This window comes from Mytilus edulis, chromosome 7 (genome assembly GCF_963676685.1).
Source record: "Mytilus edulis chromosome 7, xbMytEdul2.2, whole genome shotgun sequence".
NCBI classification, from domain to species: domain Eukaryota; kingdom Metazoa; phylum Mollusca; class Bivalvia; order Mytilida; family Mytilidae; genus Mytilus; species Mytilus edulis.
This window is the reverse complement of record NC_092350.1, coordinates 69,955,013-69,982,307: the sequence shown is the minus strand read 5'-3', so window position 1 is coordinate 69,982,307 and position 27,295 is coordinate 69,955,013. Positions and strand designations below refer to the sequence as shown.

Sequence of the window (27,295 nt, the reverse complement as noted above, 5' to 3'; positions counted from 1 at the left end):
TTAAACATCTATGTCCTTGTTTACTAGCCGAGTTTGGTTTGGTTTCAGCAAGGAGGTCATATAACCTCCTTGGTTTCAGTGATCATATAGTTTAAGGAATAAAAGTGTTAGCGCCCCCGTCAATTGCCGATTTGATGCATGGTAGCAAATGCAATTGACTTGAGACTCGTAGCATGTCAACTGTGGATTTGACGGTCAATTTTAGCCAATGAAAAAAGTTGAAACATAAAAGATTACATTCGAAATCTGGTTCTAAAGATATAACTATTGAAAGCCGATGTAAATCGGGCGTCCTTTTTTATTATCGATATCATAAGTTTTGAAGCATTATGGGTAATATTTTCAAAAGCTTTGAATGTCCTAAAAAAAATGACACGCAAACAATATTATACCTATCGCCTGCCATTTTCATCTTATTTTTTTGTGTGCAAAAAATATATTTTGCCCATTATCCTTTACGCTCTAAAACGGCGAACAGATGATTTATTTTTGTGTAGATCCATTTGACAATCAATTGTAAACACAATTATGTAACCAAAGATGCGTGACAATAGAGAAAACTTACAGTCATCAGTTTCATCGACTGCCGTCTCCTCCTACAGTATTTACTGGCAATAAAACCAATAACAAAGAAAACAATGGCGGCAATAATGGCTACTGCAATTACAATTCCAATTGACACTTTATCACTGTCATCAGTCTGAAATTAAAGATGGCAGTTATTATAAATGTAAAATGCTCTTTTGGAAATTTATTAATCTCAGTCGGAAGTAAAAAATTCCGTCTCTATGGCTTTTCTGCTTTATTTATGGCAAACATATGAAGAGACATGGATTTCTGGTGTCAAGGAATCCAAATGTTGAAGCTATACGTTCTGAATTTTAATAATTTATTACATAAAAAATATGCTTTTGTATTTGTCAATGGATACAACCTGTAGGTTCGCACGATATGATTCATAATAAGTGTTTGTACACTTTATTGTTTCTTTATGCAGGGGTTGTAATACTAACCCTCGGTGTTTGCTTTCGTAAGATCCAGATTATGACATACAGATATTTGGGAATGAATTGTTACACATGATTGCAAAAGTTTACTTATATAGTATGTACATGTAACTGTTGCTATTATTTCAGTTTGTGCTGAAAAAGTAAAGTTTAAAAAAAACTTACCATAGCTGATTTTTGTTTCGATATAGCTGACCTCGAAGGTGTTTTGTTTTCGTCTGAAAAAAAACCCAACAAATCCTTATTATTCCGCTCCGATACTAAAATTGTACTATACAGTTTACAACAACTGTACTGTAACCCTGAAGATTGTTTACAGAACAATTTCAATTGATAAACAAGAGATCATATCACAAATTTCCTCAAATTTTCATATCAATATGATAGTAATACTAAATCACGTTGAACATGATAAAAAAGTCATTATCTGGTTTTTTTTCTTCAAACAACGAGTTTTAGTATTTATTTTATCAGTATCAATATTTTTCTGTGTGAAATAATAATATAGCGAATAAACTGACATTGTGCATTTTTGGTTGATTGAAATGTAATTCCTTGTAGATTTCTTTTAATTTGATAATGGAAATTAACTAAATTTGATGCATTGCATGGATATGTTTAGGGAATGGGGTTCAAAACGTTCTTTTTTTTGTCTATCTCAAATTATTTAAAATTACGTAAATTAAAAGCTTCGATTTTTTTATAAGTTATAATATCAAATGAATGCCATCACTCATTTTAGTTTGTTTGCCTTATATAAAACAACACAAGTTATTCATTTAAAGTAAATTTATGGTATTTTCATTTCTACGTTCATAATTCTTCTTTTTAAATGTTATTAAGTGAAACTGATAAGTTGTCAACAATTCGATCCAGGTTTGCTTGCCATCCAGTGGCAAATATTTCATTCATATTTAGAAGGAATGGCAAGTTCTTTGTGGTTACATAATGAGATATACAGGTTCGTTGGTTATTCACTATTTTATACTATGGGTTCTGGGTAATATTTTCTACACGTCGTGATTGGTTTATAACGGTCATATGAAATACAAATGAACCAATCAGCTTTTGAAGTTATGTGAAGCTTGAGTTCATACGATATCACGCCATCTTAAAATTATTATAAAGGAACAAAAGCTAGTTCTTATTTGTTTCTCGGTAATGTTGGCAATGCCTTCATTTTTTGGGGGCTTAAATGGATTATTAAATTGCGAATACCTCATGAAAAAAAGAAGAAGACAATACATGGAAATGAAACAGTATGGGTTTTCAAGACCAAATCGGTGAATGATGCGGGTTGATACATATTATTTGATAACCGTAAGGGATGGGTGTTTGGCTGTCGTAAATATTGGGTCTCTTTCTAAATAAAGGCATATGGAGACTAAACCCTGGTAGGAGCTTTTTTTTAATCATAAAAATCAAATATATTAACGGGTTGCGTTTTCACACACATAATATAGCTATGAGTAGGAATATATGTCAATGGGTCTAAAATATTCGACTTCGGTTCAGTTTGCTTGTACTTACTATGTCATTATCTTTTTATTTAACCTTTATGAACGATTCGTGTCGTGAACATTCTAATTAAGGTGTCAATTGTATGTCTGATAGCTGGGAAATATATAAATGAGGGTCTTGATGGGCCATTGGGGGTGTACTTCATTTAATTTTAACCCATTTTTCTATTTTCTTTATACTTTTTATCCATTATACCCTTCGCAAACAATCAGTTATTCTACATTGGAGTTATTTCCCTTAGCCAACAGTCAGTTATTCTATAATAGAGTTGTTTCCCTTTGCTAAAAATAACTTATTCTACATAAAAGTTGTTTCCCTTTGCCAAAAATCAGATATTTATTGTACATTAGAGATGTTTTCCTTTGCGAAACACTACTTATTTTACAAAGACTTGTTTCCCTTTGCCAAAAAAACCCACAGAAATTCTGCATTAGAGTGGTTTCCCTTTGCCAAAAAATCACTTATTCTACATTAGAGTTGTTTCCCTTTGCCAAAAAAATGTTATTCTACATTAGAGTTGTTTCCCTTTGCCAAAAAAAATGTTATTCTACATTAGAGTTGTTTCCCTTTGCCAAAAAAATGTTATTCTACATTAGAGTTGTTTCCCTTTGCCAAAAAAAATGTTATTCTACATTAGAGTTGTTTCCCTTTGCTCAAAAAATGTTATTCTACATTAGAGTTGTTTCCCTTTGCCAAAAAAAATGTTATTCTACATTAGAGTTGTTTCCCTTTGCAAAAAAAATGTTATTCTACATTAGAGTTGTTTCCCTTTGGCAAACAATATTAAATTGGTACCAAAGTCTTTAATTCTCAAATAAACAATTGATCTTCTTTTTTACGTTATCACAATAACATCGTCTAATACGTTTTATTACTATATATCTTTGGTGAAATTAAGTCGTCCTGAATTTGGATTTCTTTTGAAGTGAATAGGAAATTCATAAATTTTTATCGCTTGAAAGACTATTTGAAGACTGTCAAAGAAATGATAATTATTTCCTGATAAAAATGAATGACAATATATTATAAAGTGTTTGCGGTGTTCGTAGTTTAAATCAATCATACTAATTAAATTTACCAACGACATTTGTCAATGTATAGGGTAGGTTACCAGTAGAAGCAAGGCGTTTCCATAGGCGAATATATACCCCCTTTTTGTCGACCCGACAAGTGACACAATATACATACACAAAAACCCAAGGAGTCGCGATTTACCAAAAGATAAAAAATAAATACACTTCTCCATTAAGGAACAGCAACGTAGCGTAGAAAGAAAACACATACATTTGAAGGGGGAAAAATGAGAAAAAAATACTCTTTAGACTATATAATATTCACCTTTCGAACCTTCAAAAGATTAAAGATAAATAGAGAGTGTGTCCGTGTGACACAGATGATACTCCAGCTTGCAATACGTTACAAGGGGGCATTACTTAACAACGGTAAAAGTAACGCAATTTATATATGATGTGGTATGTCATCAGAAGAGATAGAAATTCCATCACTAGAACAGCTCTACATTGGACTCCAGAAGGAAGGCGTAAGCGAAGTAGACCAAAGAACACATGGAGACGTACTGTAGAAGGAGAACTGAAGACCATGAATAATACATGGGGAACAGTAGAAAAGATGGCCAAAGACAGACAGAAATGGAGAACCTTTGTTGCTGCCCTACATGCCGATGGCATACCGGGCAATAAGTAAGTAAGTAAGTGTGTTTTGATGTTTTAAGCATTTTGTATACGTTTCATTACATTTGGTTGAAGCAAGCTAAAGTTCGAGAACGGAAAGCAATTGTTGGACGTGAGAACTGATAGAAGTAAGGACGGACGTGAGAACTGATAGAAGTAAGGACGGACAAAGATAACTCTTAGAAATCGACAAAACATTTGTATACCTTTGGGATTTGTTGTTGGTTGGTCAAGTTGGATAGGGACGTAAACATTTTCTTCATTATCTTCTTTATTCGTTTCATCTCCTTTGGCTTCTGTAATTTTAATACCAACACCAAAATCTAATTCTTTTTCCTTTTCTGTTGTTGTTGTAACCGGCGCACTTGTAGGTTTTACTGTAGTCGTAGTTGAAGGTTCAGTCGCATTTTTAAATGATGGTGGTTTTCCTGTTGTAGGTTTTGCTGTAGTCGAAGTTGAAGGTTCAGTCGCATTTTTAAATGATGGTGGTTTTCCTGTTGTTATCTTTTGAATCGTTGTGGGGTTGACTGAAACTGGTATCAAATCCTCATCTGACACATTGTGAGATGATGGTGGTTTTCCTTCAAGAACTATTTGATTCGAAGTAGGAATATCTAAAACAACCTCACCACTCCCTTCCGTTTCATTTTCGGAAGCAATCAATTCAGCGTTTATGATACTGACATTTTGAGGCAAAACCTCAGAAGATTCGTCAGAACCAGATCCGGGTTCTTCTAAGCTATCTAACTTAACACCGTCCCCATTTATATTTAAATTTGCCAGGGGGACTTTTGAACAAGATGTCGTAAAACTTTCGGTGTCAGCTTCAATATCACATGACTGACATTTTGTATCACTTATAATGGAACATGGAGCGTCTGAATAATGTCCAGGCGCACAGACGGAACAAACAGTACAATCTGTATTTAAATGGTCATTTTGTGACATAAAATGCCCGGATACACACTCTGCACATACTGTATCATGGGTATTATTGTCCCCGCGATCACATATATCTTTGACATAAAATCCTGCTTTACATTTTCGGCACACTTCAGGAAAGTTTGAAGTCCAGACTTCACTGTACATCTGTGGAAAGAAAATTAGTTCCATTTTTAATGCATATAATTATGATATATGTACATACTAGTAATTTTTTTTTATATCCAAATCATAGATATCAATCAATCGTTCACTCTTTAATTTGCCTTTTTTGCTATCAAGGCTAAAAATGAAACACATCGTTTACAAAGATTTTCGTGTATTTTCTATTTCAGATAAGTAAACAGAACAACAATAAATGTATGTATACGCCATCTCTTCCAATGCATTGAAGTACGTGTTAGTCCAAACAATTGCAGCACATTCATATGTAAGCCAAAACAATTGTAGCACATGTAAGTCGAAACAAGTACAGCACATGTTAGTCGAAACGAGTGCAGCACATGTTAGTTCAAACAAATGCAGCACAGCTAATTCGAAACGATAACCCTTTTTTAATATCTTCATTGCAAAAATAGACAGCAAAGGCGAGTACGCTACCACGAAACTACGGCCCGGAACCACCGAGGCAATTTATCTACGAAAAAAAAGAAGCCGTATATCATCATGTTTCGTGCTTTTCAAACAACCTCTAAATCAGCTGCATACATGAAGTTTGAAAATGCTATTTCAAACAAATTATTATCTGGGTATTACATGTATATGCAGGATGTTTTTGCCGTTTAGACTTTTTTCGAGAAAAATTCAAAGAGTTTTTGTTTTAGTGATTTCACTTGGTCATTTGTTCATTTTACTTATAAAACATTGACTCTTGTTCAATACATAATCCAGGGAACAGTATATTTATTTTGATTTTATAGCTGTCCTGAGTTTTAAGATGAATATCATTCCCTACTTTTTCGTCATTTTAATAAACAGTGAAGGAACTATTTATTCAAAGAACCTCGAAAAACAATCTTATCCCTAAACTGATTGAACCTTTTTCAGCAATCTTATATGTTTTGCCTTCAGTTAATAGCTTAAGCTCAGCTATGTAATGAAATTTCAATGCTATTTTTAAACGTTGTGTAAAAAGTAATGAAATTTCAATGCTTTTTTTAAACGTTGTGGAAAAAGTAATGAAATTTCAATGCCTTTTTTAAACGTTGTGTAAAAAGTAATGAAATGTCAATGCTTTTTAAACGTTGTGTAAAAATTATCACTTAATATTCATGATAATTATAATGCAAAGCACATTAGCATTGGTTGGTTTATAAGGTCATTGAATCTGGAACTAAATATAATATCTCAAATAAAAACGTCTCAAATGACAAAATGATCTTATAAAAGCTCACCTATTTCGCATATTCAGACATTTATGTACAAATAAATATGTCATCAACAGGTTTTTTTTCAATCATTGCCCTATGCATGATTTAATATAAGAAGTTGACGCTCGAGTAAACAAGCATACAAGGAAACGATGTTTTAATATATTAATATAAGTTATAGAAATCATAAAAGTGACTAATTGTCATTTAATTCATACACATCTATTACGCATTACTTATGATCTACAAAAATCATTTTGTGGTACAATAAAACATAAATAAATACAACAAAAATACGACATAAAGAAGATATAAGTCAAATGAGTCAATATGTAACTTTTGGTTCACGTGTCTTGTTCAGTCTTTGATTACTATTGGTTTAAGATAATCCAATTATATCCTTGATAACAACACAGCCTCTTTTCGACAAATGAATCATCGAAGATGGCGATTTTTTTTTGCATCGGATAAATTAGTATTTGATAATATTTATAGAATTTTTTTTGTCAAATTTTCAAATAATACAAATCGGGAGAACCATGAAATTTTTAGTTTTTTCCCTTATATTAAAGGGGGTTGCAAACCCTCTTGCCTCTGGAACTGCCACTGTTAGCATAAACATTGCTGGTAAAAAATAATTTTCAGTCTTGGTTACCTAGTGATGTCGGGTTGTATCTGGGTTGCTGTCGTGCATTGGTGCTAATCGCGTGTCATTTCGAACTTTTACAATTGTTTAATGTGGAAAAAGATTGCTTTTTTGAATAAGATGCATGCCAGTGCAGCCATCACATACTGATTGTAATCGAGACAACTCTTAATCAGAGACTAAATGACGTAGAAGTTAACAAGTATAAGTCACCGTATTTCTTCCTCTACATTTTAAATTTGCGCAGCAACAAACCGTTTTCGCATTTCAACCTTAAAATATCATAATTGCATATATACTTTCGTTTTATCTTGTTTGCATTAACTAATTTGTCACAACATGTGCTTAAAGTAGTTGTTTTCAAACATAAAAGTCTCAATTGACCTTCGTGACCCTAGAGAAACGGATAAAATTAATTTGGATAAAAAAGAATGTTTTCAATTATTTTGTTTCCTGGTCATTATGAGCATCTGTCTTGACAAGGAGTTCTGATAAAACACATTTTTTGTTATGGTTCATTTCAAAAACGTATAAAATCCAAAACTTAAGTGGTTAGATGGTCAGTTATACTGTATCTTGATACGTGTTTAGTGACATCTGCATCAACATCAAAGAAAACGTTGAAGCTATAAGTTAGAAAACCAGTGTTGTAAACATTCAAGCGACCCCGATCGCGATTAGATCTAGGTACAAAAGCTATTGAAAATGATAGAGAACCATCATTAATTGCTGTTACTAAGCGATGCTGATCAATTTTCAAGCGTCCATAGCAATCACAATGTCTTTGCTGGGGCAAAATTATTTGAGTATTCTTCAAGAAAATCAATGTTTTCTTTTTCTTTTTCAATTCAAAAACTAATTAAATTGTTGTTTATTGCAATGAAACTTTTTTTGCAATGATACATAACGTCAATAAAATAAAATAATTTCTGATTTTATCAACCGCGTTTCCTGTTGTACAAATGTATTGTGGGAAATTTGATTGGTCTATATTAGAAATTGATTGTTATTATCTCAATTAGCTGTAGGTTGTATTATAGTGCAATAATTAAAAACATAAAAAAAGTGAATTTTAGTCATTTATATATATTTTACACTCGGCTGAATCATCATGATTAGCTATAAACTGATGATACAGTTTTGACAACATCTACAGCTTGTTTAAAAATAGCATTGCATATATATATATATATTATTTAAATGAATACTGTGGTGTATATTTTTTAAACTGTAGTTCTCTTTTTTTTTACGCGACAACTTCAATATTCTTCTTTGTTCATATGATTATATAAAAAACTGTTAATAGTGCTATTTATAATTATGTATAAATTGCAAATCTAATTATATATATCCACAACATTTGTGGTTGAAGAGGTCCATTTATCAAGCAGCCTATTTAAAGATTATTTATTTTTGCAAAGTGCAACGTCACAGACATGTCATTTATTTTTAAACTCTTTCTGAAACTACAAATATCAAATGGTCGTCCCCTGGAAGATTATGGGTAACTTCATGTGTACCTCAGATGAAAAATAGACTGTTTGAAAATTGTTTTAAACAAGTCAATATTTAAAAGGTGGTGAAATCTAAGAGTTTTTAATATCAAAATGAATTCATAAAATACTTAAGTTTTTTTTCAACCTTTGGCTTTGTGAGAAAGTACGTATATTTATAGTTCTATTAATCTATTGTCCGTTGAAGACTTTTTCATTTATCCATTGGCATTTCGTGGATACACTTTTTGTACATGTAGTTGTCTCATTTAAAATCATACCAGGTCTCATTAACAATTTATTATGTAATTAAAAGATAGCCATCAACTTCAGAATATACACTTCGATAAAAAAAGATTTGTATTTCCAGACAGGAAAACAATAGTTTATTTAATATGCAAAACATATAAATGCCTTTAGTAAGGCCTGTGATGGAGTTTGTCTGGTAATATCATAATCCAATATACTGAAAACAGAAATCAAATAAAAATTATTCTGTACGAGTAAAAAAAAATATTTCAAAGTATTTCACATTAATTAAAAAAATAAATAAAATGTGACACCAGTAGTATTAATTTCCTTAAAAGACGATTAAATTAGTACTTGTACCCCCATACTGAACCTCAAAGTCTTATATCATGACTTCATTCTGTAAATCATATTCATTTACAATTATAATTCAAACATTTAAAATCAATTCTTGTTGTAATGTGTGTATAACTGTGACGTGACCTTAAATATAGGTCAGTTCTGTCGCAATATGTGTATAACCGTCACGCGACCTTAAATGTAGGTCAGTATGTTAACCCATTAAATCTTATACTCAACCGGACATAACTTGAAAAATCCGGCCATCGAATTTCTTGATTTATTCTATGTCAGAATGTCTTTTGAACTACATTTTGTACGTGTCCAACTAGTAAATCATAAGGGTCTGGATAGAGGGTTGTGGACTTTAGCGTAAAATTGTTGTGGACTTTAGCGGTGTTGTGGACTTTAGAGGAATTGTGGACTTTAACGGTGCCACAAGGGTCTTTAATTTATATCTTTCCATAAAAAATATATATATATTTATTATTCTTTATATTTTCTGTCCATTATACTATATCCTTTATATTTTAGAAACCCATTATTCTCCTTTATTTATCATTTTGCTTATTTTTCTCTATTCTGTATTTTGTTGCCTTTAACTTGCACTTGTTTCCCTATTATTTTCCATTATTTTGTCTATTATTTTTCTATTCTTTATTTTGTTGCCCTGTAAAATGCACCCTTCCCTCCACATTATTCTCTATTCTGGAAACCAAAATCCCAGACCCTATCTTATTCTTTGAAATCATAACAATCAGGTCAAAAAACGCATTTACACTTTACGATTTTTCAATGTCAGAATGTCTTTTAAACTCCATGTTCAAATTGTAAATCATCCTACTTAGTAAATATTACATTGATATAGCAGTTCTTTAAGTGAATCGGTAAACTATAGGTCCAGAAAAGCCATTTGTCATCAAAGTGCCACTTAAAAACAGAATAAGCTGTTAACATCAAAGACAATACACTAAATCGATGGAGGGATACAAGTATACGAATCAACAAACAAACGAGAGAGATGGGTTGAATAACACAGGACAGCACACCAAAAACACGTAACACTAAAATAAAATTGAGAATGGAAATGGGGAATGTGCCAAAGAGACAACAACCCGACCATAGAAAAAAACAACAGCAGAAGGTCACCAACAGGTCTTCAATGTAGCGAGAAATTCCCGCCCCCGGAGGCGTCCTTCAACTGGCCCCTAAACAAATATATACTAGTTCAGTGATAATGAAAGCCATACTAATTTCCAAATTGTACACAAGAAACTAAAATTAAAATAATACAAGACTAACAATGGCCAGAGGCTCCTGACTTGGGACAGGCGCAAAAATGCGGCGGGGTTAAACATGTTTGTGAGATCTCAACCCCTCCCCCTATACCTAAAAGAATGCATTAGCCTACGACTAAGACTAAGTGCATTGAAGGCAGATGAAGACACCACTAGTATGGTACATATCATAACACATTACTCAGTTTACACCCATCGTTTTGGTAGACGTTCAATTATGATACATTCTGGTTTTTCTTCTTCTTCCTATAAATGTGGCAGACCGGAGGCAGTGGCGGATCCAGAAATTTTCATAAGTGGGGGCCCACTATCTTCCTAAGAGAGGGTCCGTTCCAGTCATACTTCAGTGATCCCTATATATAAGCAACCACATTTTTCTACAAAAAAAGGGGGGCCGGGGTCCCCTGTCCCAACCCAAAATCCGCCTCTGGGAGGTGCATTGAAGGCGTACCAGCCCACTTGATGGCAAAAAAATCTTATCATGTTTTTCACGATTTATAATATTATTTAGCATATAATCGTCTAAAATTGCTTCGTCTCACTTCGCTCGTTAGTATATAATCTGTTTAATGAAATTACGCCCCCTTTCAAAAGTCCTGGACCAGACCCTGATCACTGCCAACAATATAAGAATCTCGCGTGGGTAAACTATTGCTAACAATACATAACTAATCGTGCACTTTACAATCTGCAGATCATTTACATTGTTATAATCAAATGAAAAATTTGTCTGCACAGAAGTGGCAGCGACGTGCATGTTTTAAACGAACCGTGAAACTAGACGTAACCCGATTTGCTTCATAAAAATGAAGGTGTTTATTTTTGTTGTATTACACAATGTCTACATAGTAAATCAGTTTTATCTTTATTGGAATAAGTTGATCCAAAAAGAGAAATGTTTTGTTACGGAAATAATAAATTAAACGTGACATAATAAAAATATGTTATATAGTCAGAGGCGTACTTTTTAAGATCATAAATATTGCTTTTTAATTATCGCCAGCTTAAACAAAATACGAAAATGTTGTACGATTGGCAATGAGACCACTCTCTACAGTCAAAAGACCAAAATCATTGACACAGATGAAAAAACGATAGGTTACCGTATGGCGTTCAACAATGAGCATGCCCATACCGCACAGTTGGTATATTTCCCGGATTTTTGATTGGCTAATAACCGTCGTTAGAATAACAAACATAGCCCCAGATGGGACTAACCCATATACTCGAGCGTTGCTTCCCATTACATCGGGAACTTGACTGGATTTTTCGCTGGATCATTTTTTCCACAGCAGGGCTTTGTCACGCGAAAATTTATTTTTACTCGTGTTCATTTATATCCTCAAATATCCTGCATTTTATGTTGCAGAATTTTTATTTTTATCATGTCTTGTGCAAAGTCATTAATGTTTACCATGCGAAGTTATTTTTCAAAACCTCATACCCCCACCCCTACTCTTCCTGAAATCAATTTGTCGTGTCCCTAGAAACGGATGGACCATGCCGGAGTCCAAATTATTAACATATTTAGCTAATTTTTGGTATTGATTGTAATACTTGCCGTCTGGCTTTCTAAATCATGCCTTATGTTATGTCTTAATTTCTCATATCAAATTTATGAAACGGACAAGCTAATTTATTTCAGTTACATTTAACGGACAGGCTATTGCAGCTGTTTATTTGGCATATACAAGACAATGGGCAGTTGTCGGTGAAGTACTACGCTGGTCAGCTGTCGAAATACATATTTGTTCAAATACTTCAGTGGCAGAACAAGATCTTGGCATTCTTAAGGTACATTTTTGAAATATCCTTGAACGATTCTACGTGATTTGCCGATTCTTGACAATGATAAATCTCGTCTAGATGCTCTTGATCTATGTACCTAACTGCTTCGGATTCTTTGATAGGGACAAGTATATGATGCATTGTACTAGCTAACCATTAAATTGATCCTCCAGTTACTTATTGGAATGACAATGCATCTGTGTGAAGTAGTCACATTAAATAAAAAGTGTCCTACATTATATGTTGTTGAATTTGAATGCAAGCATGGTGTTTGCTTATTGAAAAGGCAACACATGATAGCTGTCACGTCTTTGGTTTAACCTAGCAATGAATTGCAGAGCCAATTAACTTCCACAGTCGATGAAAGTGCAGCTGATACGAATCAATTGAAGTGCTCAAAATTATTCGGTACTTAGGAATTAAATATTGTATGCATACATTATGCTTTTAATATATTAGAGATTATAGTTTCGAAGCCCTGAATGCCAGTCCATCTATGGTTTCAACGTAATTACACGAAGCTGATGCTTCAATCCTGGGTTACAATTTCATTCTTGCCAATTAAAACCTGAAAATCGATTGACAAGTTGTTAACTGTGAGAGCCGCATTAAATCTTTTGTAACTATGTCGAAGATTAGACCAATTTACATCAATGTTGAACTTTAAGACTAATTTGAAATAATTGAGAGATGCTTGTATTGAATTATGGTAATTGAAACGAGAGAACATGCTAAATAACCATGTCGGACGTTCTGACCCCGGACAACAGATAAGACTGAGATAGGTCGTCCCTGGCAAATTTTTCATACAGAAAGAAAACAAAAATGTCTAATTCTTGATGTAACTCAATTTCATGTGACGTAAGTAATTTCGTTATGCAAGAAAAAGACATCACTTTTGTTACATCTGGTTTTTTTTTCTTGGCTACATACAGGTTACTACATGTATGTCATATATAAGTTAATGATAACCAGACAGCCTAAACCCCAATGCACATGTATGAATCTGTACTTTGCGGGGTAGACTGTCTTTTCATCACTTTCAATAAGCGTCGCAAATGTCATGACGATAACTTCAACATAGAAAACCCAGTAACGATCACGGATTTCCGAAGGGTGGCGTGTGCTTTTATCTTATCTAGCTTTTATATTAAAAACAACCCATGTTTACCATAAAAGGTGGGGTTATGGACCCGTTCGCCTTCTTGCATTTCTATTTCAGTGAGAAACAAATTCATTAAAAAATAGAGTAATTATAGGGTTATAAATGGACATGTAATCCGTCAATGAAACCACAATAAATTCTGCTTGGCCTTACACAGACGTACACTATCAAACTGTGCCTTTAATTAAATCAAAAGCTCTTTACTTGTAACCTTAAACAAATGGTAACATTCTGTATTCTGTGTTGACTATGATCATTAAGACTCGCGTATGAAAGAAATTTGCTAACTGACTGGACATCATGGAAAGTATAATTGCTGTATTGATTGAGGTACAAATATCTCTTTTTTATCCCTGTATATTGATCGAATATATGGGTCTGTAGGTCAGCAATTATAATATTTCCTCCGAGTCACTAGCTTCGACAATCGGCAAAACTCGGATGAATCCGTTGCTCTAGTAGATGGAGTTACGGAATAGGCCGAAGTTATGACGATTGAAGCGCCGAAGCAGCAAATTATATGGAACCAACCGGTAAGGTATGAAGACCACCAAAGGCGGTTCAATATCAATTGGTATGCGTGTAGTTATAGTTACATACATATTTTAGTGATTCAGTAAATTCAATTGTTCAATTTCAAAATGACATGTTCATGTAATACAGGGGCGGATCCAGTCATTTGAAAGAAGGGGGTGTCCAAACCTAGAGTAAATGGGGGGGGGGGGGGGGTTCCAACTATATGTCCCATTCCAATGCTTTGATCGGCCAAAAAAGGGGAGTTCCAATCCCCGGCCCCCTGGATCTGCCAATGTAATATGACGTGAAAAGGGCTATACAAACGCTGTAGGACGTTTTTTGCTTTATAGATAAATTGGACTGAAAAGGGGTCATTATTTTGTCTTTAAAAATAGAAATCTATTGGTATTTACATTGGTCATTGCACAAAATGAAAACTACGCTTAGGTATAAGCTGAACCCATTATAATGTTCTAATGTTGACTTTACAAACATATTAAGGCCATTAGTTTTCTCGTTTGAATTGTTTTACATTGTCTTATCGGGGCCTTTATAGCTCACTATGTGGTATGGGCTTTGTTCATTGTTGAAGGCCGTACGGTGACCTATAGTTGTTAATGTCTGTGTCATTTTGGTCTTTTGTGGATAGTTGTCTCATTGGCAATCATACCACATCTTCTTTTTTATATATTTCTCAGAAACCTTTATATTCTAAATTCAATTGTTCAATTTCAAAATGACCTGTTCATGTAATACAGGGGCGGATCCAGGCATTTGAAAGAAGGGGGTGTCCAAACCTAGAGTAAATGGGGGGGGGGGGGGGGGGGGGGGGTCCAACTATATGTCCCATTCCAATGCTTTGATCGGCCAAAAAAGGGGAGTTCCAACCTTTTAACTAATTAACTTAGTGAACTATCACCTGACACTTGTTAATATTCATAATTTAACATTTTTTGTACAAACGGCAAAATAATTCAGACGATATCTTGGCAAATTTAGCCCCAGTGCCATTTTTCTTTAAACCGGCACCATTACATTAATTCCCAACACTGCCAGTAGTATACTTAAATAACAAACAAATCTATGAACAATTGGTTTATCTGTACCAATAAGAAAACCAGCCGTTTACAGTTTTATTGTTACAGGAAAATAAGGAAATGTTATATTAGGCAAGGATGCGATTCACCAGAAACAATCGTCTTTGAAGTAAGGCCAGAAATAGAAAAATGCGTTTTTGGACACATCGTGAATCACCTCAAGGTTGAAACACAGAAAGTTATTTCTAATTTTAGTTTATACATACAACGTGAACACAAAAGGTGACATTACTTGTCAATAATTTACATTTTATGTACAAACGGTAATTTCATGTAAGACCACGTGTAACATAGACCTAGATAATTAATGTACGTCATGTCCTGCGGCGGCGTATACCGGAAACCTCATAGGGAACTAAATTTACATTTTACTACTTAATGTACCAATGTAGCATTCGAACCACAATGCCAAAATTTCCATTTTAAAATAACAATTAACTTAGTGAACTATCACCTGACACTTGTAAAGATTCATAATTTAACAACTATCTTGTTAGAATGAAATTCAAAACAGTGGGGCTGTGGCCATTCATTGACACATTAAATTCATCCATTGACTGGGACAATTTAGGTAAACGTTTGCATGTAACGACCACTGCTCACTATGTACTTTTTAAAGACACTTAAACTATGGGGTCACCAAAGGTTCTCAACACCTTAATAAAGTAATTCGAAAAATTAATCAGAAATAACACGATGTTTTGATTTATATCAATTATATAAATCAAAACATAAGGTTATTCCTGATTAATTTTTCGAATTATTTTATAATTAAAGGCGTTAAGAAACCTTTGGTGACCCCACAGTTTAAATGTCTATCGTAGGTACGTCGTGAACAGTGGTCGTTACAGACAAACGTTCACTTAAATTTTCCCAGTCAAAGGATGAATTTAATGTGTCAATCAATGGCCACAGCCACACTGTTTTGAATTTCATTCTAAGTAGTTTTAAAAAGAGAACATTAAGATACAATCTTTGGAAACATGAATATGTACTTCTCGATCATCTTTCCGATTCGAATGGCTGTCCATTTAAATTTGGAAGGAATTTTGGTTTTTAGTCAGACTGTGAAGGGTGCAGTGACAGTCTGTCATTCTGTTAAAATAAGATAAGTCAGAGATGTGTAATGATTGCAAATGAGACTCCTGTCCACTAGAGACAAACAAATATGAGCATATAAACAGCTATAATAGATCACTGTACCGACTTCAACAATAAGAAACCCCCATATCGTTTAGTAAGCTTTTCAAAGAGGCTCTAGCAAAAAAAATGTGAAACCAAATTTATTTTACATATTATACTATCGATGTGTCGTAATATTTTTTGTACATTTTCTCCTTCGCGAGCATCTTCTAACACAATATACATCTGATAAACAAACCACGAAGTATCTTGAATCAAAGGACCTTTGATTCAAGATACAGAATAATCCGTTAAACAATACCTTATATATATACCGTAATCCAACTCTTGTTAAAATTACAATGTATTAATAAGCCATTGATATCTTCATATGATCTTGAAGAGACAGACATATTTAATATGATATACTTCTTAACTATTAATATACGTTAAGATGAAACATTCAAACCATTTCGAGACGTTGGGGTTACACAAAAAATAAACTGAAGGTCAGTCGTGTACTCTTTATTCATTTTATTCACTTATCTTTCTTTTGCAGACCCTGTGTAAAAATATGTCTAGAATGAATCTAAATTTACCTCGGTCTTTAAAACCGAACGTAAACTTAATGCACTAAATCTAATCCCTTTTAATATTGTGTAGTGTCTAGTTATTTGCTTTATTAACCTACAGCATAAATCATCATTTTTTTAGCAAATTATTCAGAAATTGGTCGCCTTTTGCTACATAAAAAATACCCGGTAAATTCGATTTGCTGTAATAAATTATCCATCTACATTCCGTTTAAAAATACCATTGAGATAATCATAACTGTTTACAAAACAGCACATATTGTCACTCACAATTTAAATATTGAAAAAAAAAACCTGCAAGGGGATCTCTTAAGCATATTAAACGGTATCTTAACGTTTGTCAATTGTTGAAAGCCGTACGGAGAACAAGAACAGCTGCCAGGTCATTTGGTATCAAAAGGATGCTAGGAGTTGTTGCCTTTCAATATTGATTTTTACCTTTTTTGCAGATCATTGGCAATCATGCCACATCTATTTTTAAAAATATAGTGTATTTATACTGAAAACCATTTGTCAAGAAAATACGCTTCTAGTTAACATGCTCATCTTATATCATGTCTTAAAATTCAGCAGTATTTTTAAACGCTGTATACAAAATAAAATGAAATTCGACCATGGAAACATACTCTTTAATTGAGTTTCCTGGTCCTACTTGATTAAATAATAGCTAGTCATTGTGATGAAATAAATTTTAATCTCACTAAAACAAACCACTATTTTACATGTTTTAAAGGAGTAATTATTCTGATAGAGTAATAAAATAGAAAATGTCATTTGAAATATCAATTGTCTTGTCTACAAGTATGCATGATTAAATTCAACATTCGTTTCCGCATTGAAATGGCCACCATTAAAACTTCGTAGGTAACAAATAACCACAAAGTCTATTTCAGTTGAAAACTCGATATTGACAACAAATTTCTAGATATTGATTTCTATAGAAAAACAAATGGGTTGCGTTTCCGTAATTCTATTATGAAACCTAAAATAGTGTAATAACAAACTTTTCTTAAAATAAATGTTCAAACAAATCCTAAAATCTCCCAATCATAATAAAAGTCTACCAATTGCAAATCGTAAGCTTATTTCAATGACAGTAGATACTAATTGTATGACGTACACAGGTAGCGGGGAAATTAATTCCAAAATAAACTGTAGGTTTCCAATTTAGGAAGAAAAGATCTGAAAATATGACGTATTTTAGAAGTAGGAAAATTTGATTTCGTTAGGCAAGTCTGTATGGTATCTGGACATTTTCTATTTGTTCCCCTTTTCCGTCTTTCCTATTTGATTGACGAACTATCGTTTGTATGTTATTTCAAAACTTTTCTCCTGAGTTTGGAATCTTGAAATAAAAAAACGTATAATTAGAAAATATAATTGTAGAAATCACGTTTGTGGATCTATCGCAAAATTTTCTGTATGATTTTAATGGCTTCGTGGTTCATTTTCGTATACGTGTAGGTGTTCTGTCGCTAGAAATAGCGCACAATTAAAAGTATTAACGATCATATTCAAAAATCAATGCTGACATTCTTCAAAAGAAACTATTAAGAAAACATTAATAATCTTTCATTTTACTGTAACACATTTTTTTTAGGAAATATATTTACATTTCGACATTTGTGGAACACAAAGATAGTTTCTGCATGACTTGTTTTGTTTCGTTCCAATATGGTTTAATGTTTGTATGTTTGTAGCAATACAATTATCTATAATGTTTAACTATTAAAAGTACTTTCTTTCTATGTTCGGTTTAAACGGATACATCGAGAGAAGTCTCGGCTATCAGAAACATTGGTTGTCGAATAGACACTGAACACTAGAATTCTGAAATAAATACTTACAATGTAACGAAATGCGTCGTAAGATACTTTGATTTCGAAAAGGGGATTATCCAAGATTATTACATACATGTACTATTTACTGGAAGTGACGAAGTATAGACACACAGATGTAACTACAAGTAGTTCTTATGACCTTGTTTGGCTGAGCTAAGCACGCCTCATATTTACGTAAATTCAGACAGTTCCAAAGGGTAAACTGCATTCATGGCGAGAACCTTAAGGACTTAAGGTCCAGATCCAGTTGTATCGACCAATGAAAATAAACACTTTATAAAAGTGTTGAATCCGAACGTAAGAAAGGGGGGTACGTGTTATATTTTCCCATATGAAGGTTTACATATAGACGTGATGTTGTAATGGGTCCCTTTTTAATATAGTATAAGGTTACAAGGTAAAATGTAAATAGGACAGTAATTTTCATTTTTAGATTAAATTGTTTTATTGATGCTGTTTTGTCGTCTAAAATCAAATTTTGATATAAAAAAAATGTACATGTGATTACTGAGAAACATGAATGGGTTATGATTTTGTCATGAAATCTATTCATGGGTGGTAATTTTTACAATAATTCAATATGTGAACTGGGATGTTTTTTTAATCCCAGCAGCACGCCTGCTCTCAAAATCCTTTGCTGATGACCCAGTCCCCATTTTGTGCGTCTGACGAATTTTCTCAATTTTTCTTCAACCCGGTTGCTCAAACCCCAAAATGAAGTCAAGGCTACAGAAATACATATGAGTCATATATAAAATTGCTGTTTTAACAGTCAACGTAACGATATCTTTTTGCACAAGTGACATAGAGATAACCTCTATTATCAAGTTAGACAAGTACGGTAAGATACCTGGGTAAATAAATTAAATTTCTTTGATAAAAAGTCAATAGTTTTCTCGTTTTTCTCCTTTCTTAAAAACCCTGTTAAACATAATGTTTACAAGGACGACAAAACGCACCTTAACGTATTATAGGTGGTCTTAACCTTTAATACTTTTTATGAATGAAGTCGTTAGGTATTGTCAAATTTAGTTTCGGTATTGTAAACTTTGTAAAGATCTAGGAGTACAGCCATTTTGAACAACACGGTCAACCGTTGTATATATAAACACTATATCAGTTTCTTAAGACGGAAGTATGTTTGGCTGAAGTCACATATCCCGTACATTATGCTTTATATGAATGAAGTAATTAGGTATTGTAAAATGAGGTTACGCCATCAGTAACTTAGTAAAGTTGGCTCTCAATTACAGCCGCTTGGAACCACACAGTCAACTCCTGTAAACATACACACGACAAGATTCTTAAGACGGAAAGTTTTTGGATAAGGTTATATTTCCCGTATATTATCAGCTATATATAGCAATGGATACTCTAATACTACTATATGAGTAGAGACTTGAAACAGGGAATGTGTCAAAGAGACAAACCGATCAACGAGCAGAAAACAGTTCAAGGTCACCAATGGGTCTTCAGCGCATTATGCAAATGCTGCACCCACAGAGGCGGGCTTCGACTTGCTCCTTAACGTTAACGTATATATACTGGTTTAGTGTGAAATGGACGCCACACTAACCTCCAAAAGATACAAATGAACCGAAATTTTAAAAATAAACAAGACTTACAAAGGCTAGATGTTGTTGACTTGGGACAGACGCAAAGGTGTGACAGAGTTGGGAGGTGTAAATATAGTTTGTGAGATCTCAACCCTCCCCATAACTTCTTCTAGTAAATATTGAATAAACAAAGTCAGAGTAAAACTCAGTTTAAAGAATGTTGGATTCCGATGTCAGAATAGGTAACAGAAGAAATTAAGCAAAATGACAATGGTTAGTTAACTGCATGAATTAACAAAGGACCATTTTAAGCAGTTACTAACATGCCAGCTCAAGACTTCAAACAAACTGATTTCCGTGAGCGGACAATATGTACAATGGACCGAAACAAATATGTTAAATGAATATAACCACAAAATCGCCTTCATTAGATAGGGGAAAATATCAACAAAACAATTCAATAAAAAGAAATTCATACTATAAAGATCGAAACACTAATTGTCATTCATAGTTTAATATATTGAATTTAACCAAAGGGGGCTTCTTTTGGCTATATGAAATAAACCCACACATTTATTTTGCTGTAAAAAGGCGCTTATTTTCTTATGTTACTCAATTCATACATTTAAACATTTTAATTGTGAATTTAATTAAGGCAAAATGTCAAGAAATACAAGCAATTAACATATACCGTTGAAAAAATTCAAAGTTTCATCACCATAAGAACGACCGAGTAAAAAACAATTTGCTACAGAGAACAGTTTTTATTGTCTGAATTGCATTGGATAATCCGGCTATGAGGTAATATTTTGGAAATTCCGTTTTCGTCTTTTTAAACTTGTGAAAAAGTTGTCAAAAATTAGGCTAAAACATTCTTCTTCTATACTATTCAATTTTTATCAAAGAAATGCACATGTACGTGGAACCCTTTCTTCCTTTTAAAATAATTATCCGACATTTGACAGTTCAACCTTCACGAATCACTGTTTTCAGGGACAAGAAATTAGTCAATTCATATTTATCGTGGGAACATTTTGAATGATTTCGTAATATTTAGTCAGGTGATTTTTTTTTATGGTGCATGTGTACAAGATGTATTTATACATTATTATACTCTATAATACATGTATAATATATATTGTGTATGACTATACTGGGGTACTCGGAAATGCACTTGTTTTTTCTAGTTAAAACTGGTATACATCCAGTGCATGTACCTGTATGTATCGGCTTATCAGTGACGTAATCTGTCAACAATGAAATGGCTTCACTCAACATAAATGTACATGTAATAATAAGTTGTTAAGTCACGCAGTCAATAAAACTATTTAAAAAAATTGAAGGTGCAGTCTGATAGATTTTATAGATAATCTGTTATGCAAACTTCACTTTTCAGTTTGTAAACATTTAAAAGATATAGATCTCATGTTATGATTATTTAAAGTTAAAAATTAAATATTCTCTTTCAAGACTTTTTTCCAGACTGACAAATACACCATTCAGAAAAAAAGAAGTTCGTAGTTCGATGCTTGCTCTATGAATAATTGACTTAGTAAAAATACAAATAATACTGCCATTTATTCATAAATTTATTTCAGTTTCTTGTTTATATTTCGGAGTTTAATATGACGTCCATAACACTGAACTGGTTTACATTTTTGTTTAGGGGCCAGCTGAAACATGCATCCTGATGCGGGAGTTTCTCGCTGCATTGAAGACCCATTAGTGGCCTTCGGCTGTTGTCTGCTATTTGGTCGGGTTGTTGTCTCTTTGACACATTGAATTCCCCTTTTCCATTCTCAATTTTATATATACAATTGCATACATGAACATACATGTATAATATATCATGAGCTAGATTTCCTTTAATATAAGATCTTAAAAAGGATCACCCCCTTCCCGCCTTTAAATTGTCGTCCCCTAAATTGACTGCTGGTATCAAATATTCAGGGTCCAAAATTCCGATGAATGTGCAAGCAAACTATGGATGACAATATCAAGTTTTAAAAGATCAGTTTCGGTTCCAGATCTAGACATTGGGAAAAAACCCTCAGCGAAGTTCAATCGGACTTTGTAATCTCCATAAAAAAAAGGTTTGCGAGTTAGATTTCTTTTCTTTACCAAGGCTCATTGTTAACTGTTAAGCAGTAACAGAGAATCCAAGTTTGAAAAATGACAACTTAGAACAAGCATGCTGCATTGGATTGCAACAAATATGCCTATCCTATACAAACTAATGGTACAATTAGGTGGCGAGAGTGTTCACCTTTGACAACACCAGTCTTAAAATGCACCTTCTCAAAAACACTGTATGCTGACTTCGAATTGATACATTCTGTATAGATTTGACCCCCTCAGAACTATAAGCGGGTTAGATTAAAGACAACACAATATAACTTGAGGATAATAAGAATGAGAAACACTCGATACAGGAAATTACAAAGAACCCCCGCGAGTGGTTTAATGCGATTTTATGTGGTTGCGAATGGTATGCTAGTCCTTTCGGTGACCCTTAACAGATTTAACAGATCATGTATCCATCGTACGAGCTTTAAAACCACACCACCCACGCATCAGCTTTTTTAATGGTTTTACTTTATGACCTTTGACTACATTCAAAATATTCTAAAAGTTCAAGCTGACCATCTTTTAAATTTTGTTCTTTTGAGGACAGTATTGGATTTTATGAATGAGTCTACAACCTTCGTCATGGTTTAAGTGTAAAATTAGTAAATTCTCTGAAACGAGGCAATATCACTTCTGTTTTATACCTTACATATTAATCAATGACTTATTTATACCGTAATAAATGAATTATATTTCAAATGAACAAAAAAATTATTTCCAGATGCGAATCCAGGATTTTGAAAGAAAAAAAGGGGGCGGCACTAACAAGTCAACGTTTTGTGGTTGGACATGTAAAGAGTATCTTCCAATATCATCATCTCATTTCAATCCACAAACATAAGCAAATATCTATTGTAACAATCGCTTTTTAAAATGATAAACTATGAAATAGAATCATATTTTTTTCAAAATTATAAAATAGACACTGTCTTACATTTCAATCAAATGTGTATATTTCGTTTCAATGTATTTATAAAACGTATATAGTATATAGATATAGGGAGATTTGATATGAGTGGCAATGAGACAACTCTCCATCCAAGTAACAATATGATATAATTATATAATGCAGGTTTCTGTTCCCACCCTAACAACGCATTCAAATATCAAATTGAGACTTAAAATGTCCAATTTACACAATTACGTATATAACATGATATTTATTATCAATTCTGTATAAAGAACAATTTTCTCATTGTTATTGTAATAAAATATTTAAAAATATTTAAACTCGAATGTGAGAGTATTAAAAGGACAAATTATTCGATCTTTTGTTGTTCGGAAGTGTAATTCGTGACCAGTACTTAAAATGACTAAAAGTAATCTGAAAGAAACATTTATTAAACTGGGATCTTTATTTTTACGTTTATTTCCTATTGAATTTAGGTCTTAAGCTGATTCGTTCGAAGTTTCGTGTATAAATGTACTTAATAATCACGACTGTCACACAAACATGCCACAGTTGACAACATCTAACATATTTTAATGACCACAAAAGTGTTCTTTTCATTTCGCACTTACATCAAGTTAAATTTAAACGATTAAATGCAACTTCAAAAATTTTCAAATTTCAAATTTTCTTTTTAAATTTTCAAATTTCAAATGTTTATTTTTCAACTTCAAATTTTCTTCTTCATGTTAAAATTAAATTGCATGCTATACTATGAATTCTGGGCGTCTGCATTGCTTCTCCGCTGAATATAACTTTACCAGGAACACTCAAAAGTCAAAACCCAAAATTTTAGAGACCAATGTAACCAGTGGCTAATCCAGAAGAAAAAAAAGGGGGGGGGGTCCGGGTTTGAAGAGGAAATTACGAATTACCCTCACATCGTTAGTTTTTATATTTTTCTATATACACTTTATTCATATTCATATTCATAGAGCTTGACATTCTGTTATTGCGTAGACATTTAGCTAGGCATATTGTCGCCTTATTGAAAAGAAGTTACAAAGTCATAAGCAGTAAAGACCGTGAAAAATATCCATACAGTTTCATAAGAAAGCCCGAAGCAAAGAAACGAGCTGTTATTGCTGTTCTTTATCTCGAGGTCACAGTGGGAGCGTTTAACACAGAAACGTTCTCACCTCACTGCAACTTAAAGACTACTCAACTATATGAATCTCAATTATCAAACTACTCTTTATAGACTCAGTCAGAATTGCCATACCAATGGAGAGAAATGTAATCCAATGGAAATAAAGTGGCACAAATCGTTCCCATAAGTTGACCAGAAAGTAACACTTTTGCATCGATACCAATACCATCGTATTTCAAGGAACAATTATAGTGTGTTGAATTGTCTAATTTACTAGCGACAGTTGTATACGTCTCTGACTGATTATATCACTCCAAAACTTTAAACATGAAGACACATACTCGCTTTATATGATAGGACTGTGTGTCACGTCTTTATGCTAAAAAGTAACGAGCTCGTGTAACTAATTATGTTCGAATACGTTATTTTAATATGACTTTCTGTAAAGGAGAAAGAGTCATTAGTTTTAATAAAAAAGTTTGCCTAGGGATCAATCGTCCGCTTCAAGGAGACAAATAAAATTAAAATAAATCTTTTGAAAAATTTAGTTGAAAAGGCAAGCTCTTTTGTGGTTCTTAAAAGGCAACGTACAAATTCATGACGTTAAAAAGTAACACGAACGATAAAAAGAAGAGACAAAATTAACCCCCAAAACCAAAGATCATTTTTATTTTTTTATGTTCGTCTCAACTCTGTCTAGTTAATCCTGCAGTTCGCCCTAATAAACAAACTTTATAATTTTAGACTCTGTACTTCTTAGTTCAATCAAGGATTTGTATAGTAAGACTATACAAATCCTTGGTTCAATGTCACATACAAAGACAAATTATACAGATGCCAAAATGGCATATTATATGTCACGTGCACTTTAATTAATGAATTTATAGACTCTTTTTTGAAGATCTAAATAATGACTACTTTTGATAAAACAATATGAACATTATACATGCTTCAAAAATGTCTGTTAACTGTCACCTTGGGGTGACATTTCGACACATACGTGTAGTTATCTTGATTTTATCAAAAGGACGATGTACTGTACAAATATAACTGTTAAAATTAGTATAATATAGTAAAATGGACTTTATAAAAATTTTGGTCAAAAACTAGGTCATTGGACTGTTTAAAAATGCTGAAAATTAACTCATTATCACCATGGATACCAGGATTTAACTTTTGTACGTTAAGCACATTTCGTCTGTAACAATTCCTCAATGACGCTCGAATCAAAGAAGTTAAAAAGACCAAATAAAAGTACGAAGTTGAAGGAGTTTTTCTATTATTTCGTTTCCGGTTTTGGTTGAAATAGAAGAAAACATTTTAGATTAGCAAAAATGAATAGAATTCGCATGAAACGGAAGTAAATATTGAATTACTCCTGTCTGAAATTTGAAATCATAGAAAAGCACGAAAATTGTCCTTCTCATTAAGAACACCCCCTTTGCACATTTTCCTCGAGTACACCAGAAACATATATTATATGTCTCTGAGTACATGTAGTATAAGGTTTCAATCGTGAGAAGAGTGGAAAGAAACACTATACTAATAAAATAATACAATCAATGACAATTCAAATGCGCATATCAATGTTGTTTCCTTTAAACGTTACAAAAATTAAGACGTATATAATGTCACACCTGAAGAAATTCAAAACTGATTGATAAAAAATTCTTTCATTCCCCCTGAAAAATATAATTTAACTCCTGCTTCAAGCATCAAATGGACATCATACTAATCACACAAGTAATTACATTGCAATAAAGAAATTTATATTAATTATTAATTAGCAATAATGACTAATTACAAGTACTTACCGAAAAGACAACTAAAATCAGATAGAAAACGTTTGTAACCATTTTTATCTCCAAATTATTAATTTTACAGGCGCGAAATACAGGTATCCTCTCTTTGAACTCAACTAAAATGGAACGTTAGTGTTTGACGTTCAATAATCAATACTGATATTAGCAGACAAAAATATCAACAAGAAAAATCACAACTTCCATTCATTTTTGTCTCTTTTGAAATGTAATGTTCTACCTTTTACGTTTCCAATCGATTACCGCGGTGTAAATTTCCGCTGTCAATCAAACAGTCTACGTCAAGTTAAAAACAATTCTAGTTGATTAATACCGTCCCAAAGTACAGCCCACTTTTTCTTTTTATGTATATATCTGCGATGATTTAAATGAATTATTTCCACAGTATGAGAATAAAAAATAGTAATTTCCTTTAATACACAATAAATTATATCCGGTAATAACAAGGAAAGTACCACGTGGAAAATTCACCAATTTGAGAGACGAAAAAAAACCGTTATTCGCCCAACACCTGCATACTAACTAGATCGTGGACTATACTTTACACCTAATTAAATTTAGATTATAAGTAATTATTGAAATGTATGGTATGAATTGTTAGTACAACTGTCTGACGATCAAGGGTCGATCTACCTTTTTAAATGTTGTTTGATCGTAGTATTATCCGAGTTTTAGAATTATTGAACCGAACCATTCACGGTTTTTGAGTATTTAAATATTTCATTGTTTATAAAGTATCTTAAATATTTAAAAGTTTGTTTTGAATTATAAACAGACGTATTATAGACTGGGAGTGTTTATGCTTTGTTGTTAATTTGAAAGTATTTAAAAATTGAAATTTATGTGTGAAAACTGAATTTACATTTCCTGAAATTCATTGTGCGTGAAAAGCATATAACACTGTGCGGGACAAATTTGCCATTCCGGTATCGGCAAATCTGACTTTGTCGGTTTACAAGATATCCAAAAAAAAATTTGCCCAGTGATAGATTATTGAAAAATTAAAAAAATGCCATATGTCCCAACTTGTCACTGTTGTCACTCTTGTCACTGCAGCTGATTAAAAGTACATTTC

General features: G+C 32.8%; 1 protein-coding gene across 2 annotated transcripts in view; it reads right to left on the bottom strand.

The window, feature by feature from the left end:
• Window positions 1-26,893, bottom strand: part of LOC139482085 (uncharacterized) — a 35,160-nt gene extending 8,267 nt beyond the window's left edge. The window contains exons 1-5 of one of the 2 annotated variants that reach the window (XM_071265737.1): window positions 26,215-26,855; window positions 4,681-5,308; window positions 4,426-4,614; window positions 1,173-1,225; window positions 566-700 (exon numbers count right to left, since the gene is read on the bottom strand). In XM_071265737.1, the coding sequence (XP_071121838.1) occupies window positions 566-700; window positions 1,173-1,225; window positions 4,426-4,614; window positions 4,681-5,308; window positions 26,215-26,256 (1,047 nt within the window). In that variant the 5' untranslated portion in view covers window positions 26,257-26,855. Of the gene's footprint in view, window positions 1-565; window positions 701-1,172; window positions 1,226-4,425; window positions 5,309-26,214 lie in introns of both variants that reach the window. The other variant, XM_071265736.1, reaches the window with a different exon arrangement.
• Window positions 26,894-27,295: the final 402 nt, after the last annotated feature.